This window comes from Suillus subalutaceus, assembly GCF_016647625.1.
Source record: "Suillus subalutaceus strain FC151 chromosome Unknown DFJ58scaffold_899, whole genome shotgun sequence".
NCBI lineage: Eukaryota > Fungi > Basidiomycota > Agaricomycetes > Boletales > Suillaceae > Suillus > Suillus subalutaceus.
In genome coordinates, this window is record NW_024541148.1 from 1 (window position 1) to 6,694 (window position 6,694).

General features: G+C 46.6%; 2 protein-coding genes across 2 annotated transcripts; both read right to left on the minus strand.

Annotated features, from left to right (window-relative positions):
- Window positions 1-1,201: 1,201 nt before the first annotated feature.
- DFJ58DRAFT_740119 (uncharacterized protein) lies at window positions 1,202-4,705 on the minus strand (the record flags this gene model as incomplete). Its single annotated transcript, XM_041387076.1, has 14 exons — window positions 1,202-1,325; window positions 3,036-3,211; window positions 3,265-3,319; window positions 3,377-3,608; window positions 3,666-3,797; window positions 3,849-3,960; window positions 4,014-4,105; window positions 4,161-4,174; window positions 4,232-4,260; window positions 4,320-4,358; window positions 4,406-4,420; window positions 4,473-4,492; window positions 4,549-4,581; window positions 4,633-4,705. 14 exons carry the CDS (start codon window positions 4,703-4,705, stop codon window positions 1,202-1,204), a joined length of 1,146 nt encoding a protein of 381 aa, XP_041234553.1.
- A 1,243-nt stretch (window positions 4,706-5,948) lies between these two features.
- On the minus strand, window positions 5,949-6,694 carry DFJ58DRAFT_492061 (uncharacterized protein; the record flags this gene model as incomplete). Its single annotated transcript, XM_041380658.1, has 2 exons — window positions 5,949-6,449; window positions 6,498-6,694. Coding segments are annotated over 2 exons (605 nt in total), but the record flags the coding sequence as incomplete, so codon positions are not given.

The following is a 6,694-nucleotide window of genomic DNA, read 5'->3' on the forward strand; positions in this document are numbered from 1 at the left end:
TAAAGAACTGGCTCTGTACAATCTGTCCGTCAACTTGCAAGGGCTCTAACGCTACAAGACTTTTCAACCTCCAGGAACCTCTCCAAAGGAAGTAAACATCATCGCCACTGCATGATCATTTTCGCTTCTGCCGCCACAAAAGCCCTTATCCCACCATCAATGGTCGAGCATCCCATCGCTTCGCGTGTCGTGTCATCAACCATAATGCACAGATGTGAAAGCAGAAACATGACTCACTGCTACATTACTAGAGTGGCCCGGGCGTGTCATCAACCATAATGCACAGATGTGAAAAGCAGAAAACATGACTCACTGCTACTTACTAGAGTGGCCCGGGCCAGCAAGTAAAGTATCTCTACTACGCCCAGTGAGTTACAGGGTTAAATACAAACTACTCATGCTTTCACAAATTGAGTCACCGCAGACTGTGCAGTCGCTATCATGCACGCACATTAGAAGACAGGGCTCAATATTGTCAGAGTCAGTGGCAGATATTGATGCTGTCAAAGCAGCAACGACGGCGAGTACAAAGGGAAACGCATTGTTCGTGAGGAAATGATACTGATACGGGCTCAGATAAATCTGAAGGGGAGGTAAGAAGACGCCTTGCGTTTACGTGCTGAATACTGTTCCTTATAGCGATATGGCAGAACTAAGTCTACCTGCAATTCCAGCTGTTTGCCACCTAATATCTATATCGTGAAGGAAGTTCTATTGGCAATTTGACGTGGAGCCTTCCGAAGCAAGGTCAATGACAAGCATATTGCCACCTAATATGATCTACTTTGTCAAGCAACGTCCGCTGGCAATTTGGCATGGAACGAAGCATCACCTTGTGAAGCCAGCTCGCACCACGGGCTGATCAGCTAAGTGCAGCTTATTGTTCAGAGTAGGGACTGCATGTCCCCCGTTAAATTGCCGTTGAATGCAACAAACCTGTGTGATGTAGTACCCTGTCGCACATCCATAACATCCCACTGCGAGTTGAACACAACCTGTAGAAGTTCGTAGTACGAGGATAGGTAAGACGTATATTAGTTCCGGAGGTACGGAATTTGTATTTGAACACGAACTGAACAATGTTGCAAAATCCAGCCATAAGGCCTGAGGCCTGAATCACAGTATAGCGACATGTCCCAATGTCAAAGTTCGCCCAACAGGTAAACTCGCAACTAAATTCACCATTTACAAATGGCCTTTCCTACTCGTCATTGATCACGTCTTCGTGGACGTTCCAAGCCTGGACAACCCCATCTACCCCTACCGAAGTTGCACCGCCGACAAGAAACAGAGGGATGGAGGGCGTATCGAGGAGTTGACAGAGACTGTTGAGAGGTCGTCGTGTATGGATGACGAAAAGATGAGGAATTTGCCTAAGAGCGAAAATTGATATGTAAATGAATCGTGCATTCTGAGCGTGTAAAAGAAGTCGGTCAATAAGCACTTACTGACTATTCAATCACGTCGAACTTTGGTGGCATTATTGACCATCAATACGCGCATGACACTGCGTGGAGAGAATCTAGAGATGTCCTGCAGCGAATCTGCGAACAAAAAACTCAAATGATACTTCGATATTGGGTGTATCATCTGAATGATTTCATTAGTTCCACTTACAGTATTTGTATATTCGTATACGGCTACGACAGCGGTCAGTCAGGTAATTCCCCCCAGTAACGATAGCTGCCAGCGCATCGCCAATGCATCCCTCATATGGCCAATTCTCCTAGCTTCGTCTTTCCATTTCGTCAGACTTCCTCTTCTGTAAGATCCCTATGACCACCTCCGATGGCATAATCGAGGAAACGTGACATTGCCAAATCAGCATCGAGAGCTGTGCGAAGAACATATCTTTGGTATCATGCGGATAATGGGGGCGCATGCGACCGAGGGCCTTGGTACCAGGATGTCTGAGCACTGAGAAGGCAATAAATGCAATGATCATTGCAAAGAGAGCTCAGAGAGAAATCCCGGAATGAGAATGGGAATAAGACGATGTGAGAGACAGGGATGTCAAAGGGTACGATTGACAGAGTAAAAACTTGAGCATATATGTCGCCTTGCGTTGACAGAAGGAAGTCAGACGGAGAGAATGAAAGGCCAAGGGACTCGAAAATGTTGCAGGCATCTTCGAGGCTATCGTTGGGTGGGAGATATGTGAAATATTAGAAGACATGATGGACAATTAAGTGAACGGTTCGAAAGACGCTCACGATAAGTTCCGGTACCTTGTAACGCTTGGAGTGAGATTTCCACAGCTTCGCTTGATACTACTATGTATCATCCCGGATACAAGCTCCCGGGCGAATTGAAGGAGTTATGACCACGAAGATACATTTGGAGCATGGTCGTTTTGTGACTGTCAGATAGGTTCAGAAGTCGGACTCGCTGGACCGTCATGAATAAAGTTTTTCAAATTCACTTCGTCCATTGCACGTGACCTCGTCGTCGTTATCTTCCTCGCCTCAGGAGTCGGGAACCGCGAGAAAATGCCTGTGGCCGCGCGTGAACTTGAAGGCTCACCATACATATCGTTAAAGTCTCTTCTTTCCATGCCGTCCTACCTGCCACAACATCCGCAAGTTATGCTGAGGTCTGGGATCGAAAAGGAGCTTCTGAGCTAGATTGGGACGTTCGGAAGATGTACCATGTCACAATTCTTTGACTTCCTAATGATTTTGACTCACGCAATCGTTACTTGCATCTAGGACAAATCACATCCAGAATGCTTGCACTGTGTCAATATACGAATTACTTAGGACGTTCGAGTTTCTTGATGAATTGGGGGAATTGTGCGATATCTCGTATGACGGACCGTTGAATTCAAGTTTGCCTCCTTCAGCAGTAGCTGTGCATGCGATAGACGAACATAAGGTGTCTTTCGTCCTTGCCTGTCCAAACCGCGAAATATATAAGCATTACGATAAAACGTGGTACAAAACTAACCCTCCTGTTCCCTGCAGAGTACCAGACAAGTAAGTATAGATCAAAACGAACACTTCCTATGTTACACACTATTGCTAGTTGACACATACACGCGCTCCTGGAAATATCCTGAGGCCATGCCGATTGCTGCATCAGAATTGGCCACGCTCTTAGCATGATATTCTCGAACACTGAGTATCAAGCGTGGTCCTAGCACAAACAACTGGACAAGCAAGAAAATCTGAGTGAGACCCGGATAAATCTGGTTTTCGAGTGAAAACGGTTCCTATAAGATTGTTCAACTGCGGTTGCATGCAGAAGTCAGATAGATCAGCATACCGCTGAGATAGCTGGAGACAAATAACCGAAATTGAAACAAGAGACAGCAACAAAGCTAGCACGTGCAGAACTTCAGCGGAAAAAGAGAATCCCATTCACATTGTGAGCTCACCTCACAAAGTAAACCAAATGACTCTTCGTTAACGCCGTGAAACAATCCCTGACAATCCATCCGGTCGATGGTCGTTGCAGTTCACGGAAGTGTTTTACAGCAATCCATATTGCGAGACACAGTGCGAGGACCTCCCATGCAGTGATGAACGTCCAATACATGAAATAAGATAGATCTGTGTTGTCCCCAAGGTCAACAGAGCACTGGTAGGTGCCGGAGAGAACAAGCTCTTCTGTTGTTCATTAGTAAGCCTGGTGCATTAAGTCTTTCATCCATAATTATAACCTACCCTCTGACATATGCATCGTTATTATTGTTATGGCCACTACATTGGCGATTGTGACAACCAGGAGGATGACGGAGAGAAATACCAGCATCTTTCTGCGCTGGTACATGGCATGCAACCGAGCGATCATGATGACTGGCACAGTGTTTCAACCAAGTCAATATCACTGATGAATTGCTAGCTCACCGCCTAGTATTGCATTTACGACTGTGATTATCGAATTTGATATGACATATACAATATGGCCTGGCAAATCCAGTTCGTAATCAGCCTCGGAAGACCACATACTCCACCCAAACTCACAACTGTGGGAGTCATTATACGGCACCAAGGAGGTGCTAAAGCACTTACCCCTACATGATAATGCAGCTGATTAGACGGGAATGACCAACATCGGTGCAGAATACTCACTGCATCTGTCAACGAGATTGTTGGAACATATACTGTATGCCACTAGTCAGACGAAACAGACACGGCCGTGTGTATGAAGAGACATACCCAGCAAGCCGATGCTGATAAGAGATATGATTGATTAGCACAGCACCGAATACTTAGCATTCGAAACATACACCGTGTATATTATTCCAAGGTAGCGCGACTAGGAAATTGTCAAGTCAGTACAACTTGCCAACCACATTTATAACACAAGCTACATACACTGAGATACAACCCAGTCATGAGGGACCAGTTTTGTCTCTGCCGCAAATCGAATATTGGTTTTTATGATGTGGGACTTTGCTCACCCAAATCAGCTCAACCTATTGAACCATCCTTAGCGACATGACTGCTCTGGTAATGGCATAAACCTACCTCACGTCCGAATGTCAATGCTGGGAATGGGATGAGAACATTAGTAACAGTAGCGCTTCAATATTATCTTGCTCACTCCAATCGTACATCACCCCAGCAGAGGCGGCAACTGCAAAAAGGTTAGATCGACAAAGTCACTGCCCGACTGGTTTTCACGAACCTATAAAATAGCTGGCGATACGATACGAATTGATGGACGGCCACCAAATGGGATCGTTTGAAACTACGGTCATACTGGTCGAGGATGGTGTGAGGGAGCAGCAAACGAGTTGGTGGATATCCGATATGTACGACGTCGTGCTCAGTGTTGGATAATATATCATGCAGTGCTTTTATGGCTATTATAGCCTAGGTGCTGTCTTAATTGACAGCAGCGTGTGACGTCGCATGGAGTTAAGTAGCAAGGGGAAGTCGTTCCGGTGGTGTTTGATCGAATCAAAGTTCGTTGTAACACTGCACTAGTTGGTGGATGTAGGCGTGGTAACTTATTCCGAAATGCGATCCGCGAGATATTCTTATTCTTCCACACTCTCATGATACGATTGCACACGGAAGTATAAGTGATCATCGAGAATTCCTGCCATTCTAATCATCGACAAGGTCTTTCCACCTTCCAGCCCCCGCATGGAACACACGCAAAGTCTATTCAGATACTCAGAAATGAAATGTACTACGGGGAGGTTCAAAGGGAGAAAATAGACACCTCACTTGTCCAACCTGGGCTGCCGACGCCTGCTCTAGCTTGAAGCAGTGCACACCTCTCGTGTTCCTCCTGGAAACCTCTGAGCCGTGATTCTAAGTCACCTTCCTCGGTCATCGCATCTAAGGATACCAAACATGGGCAAGCGTATTGCGAAGCTGTGCAGTGACAAGACACACACTGCATTCGAATTCAATCATTGTGTGCGCAGTTGGTGATGCCATCACTGTTTAATTCAGCCACTGGTATCATCATCACTTGATCGCCATTGACTCCACGGTTGGAACGGGAGGAGAAAATAAGGCACAGATAGCATGTAAGCACACTGTACCTGGCTAGTACAGTCTAAGTATGGCTCTATGGCCGAGCAGGCCGCCCCATCAGTAACTTAGAAAAGCAGTAGTATCTAGACAAACTCTCGTGAGCACTCACAATATAAGTAGCAACGCTTACAACGGCGATGATAGTAGAGACAAATAAAGGCGATCCTCTCGCCGATCCCCGACTTTCCCCCCCATACGGTTTGGCATTTGGACATTCAACGCCGAGCTGAAAATGATGCAGAGGAGGAAGCCCGACTTTTTGATGTTCGAAACAAACATTGATAGCCATGAAGTTGCCAAGTTATTCTTGCAAGCTTGAACCATTGGCGCCTCGCCGGCCCGGCCAGGGTGGCAGAACCGATACCATGAATCCAGCTGCGCGCATCACTGAGAGTCAGTATGAGTCTCCATCGAGCGAGTGGAATCAGCGGATCCATACGGGACGTCTCGATAGCAAGGTTATTACAAGTTGTCCATAAAGTTGCACAATACATAGTAATAAAAAATTAAACGGCATGATAAGGAATAAGAATACACGACTCAGAATCATTCATAACCCAACTCAGCATCAATTCGCGCTCTCCGCAAGTTCTTCCTCTCCTCGTCAGTCATACACGACCATCCCTCAATAGTCTCCGATAACTCCTCCTCGATACGCTCCTCCATCTCTATTTGCTTCTTGCTCTTCTTCGGTGGGGGTGGTCTCGGTAATGGTGGTGGAGGAGTCCGTCGGTTGGGGTGGAGCGGTGCAATCCGCGAAAGCATCGTTCGCGAAGACTTCACCAATGGCGAATAGGAAGGGCTATTTGAGAACGGTGAATTTGGTTGTGAGTTGACACGCCGGATGAGCTCAGACATTGGCGTCGATTTGGATTTGATGGTGAAAGCGCGTGACTTGAGAGTGGTGGACGGAGTCTGCTTTGGTGGGGCAGGTACGCTTTGCGGGAGAAGCTTCTGGGGAGAATGTAAGCAAGGATATCAAAGAATATGGAAATGGAGCACCTCAATTGCCTCAGGGGCTGAAATGACTTCAGAATCCCTCTTGGGACTGTCACATCGAGAGTCTTCGTCCTCGGGAAAATGGCTGCCTTGGTTAGGTGACCTCGAACGAGGAGGGTCGTCGTCCTCATTCTCACTTTCCGAGAGAACCGCTTTCCCTTTGCCTTTTCCCTTAGGTTTCGATTTCGATTTCGTAGCGG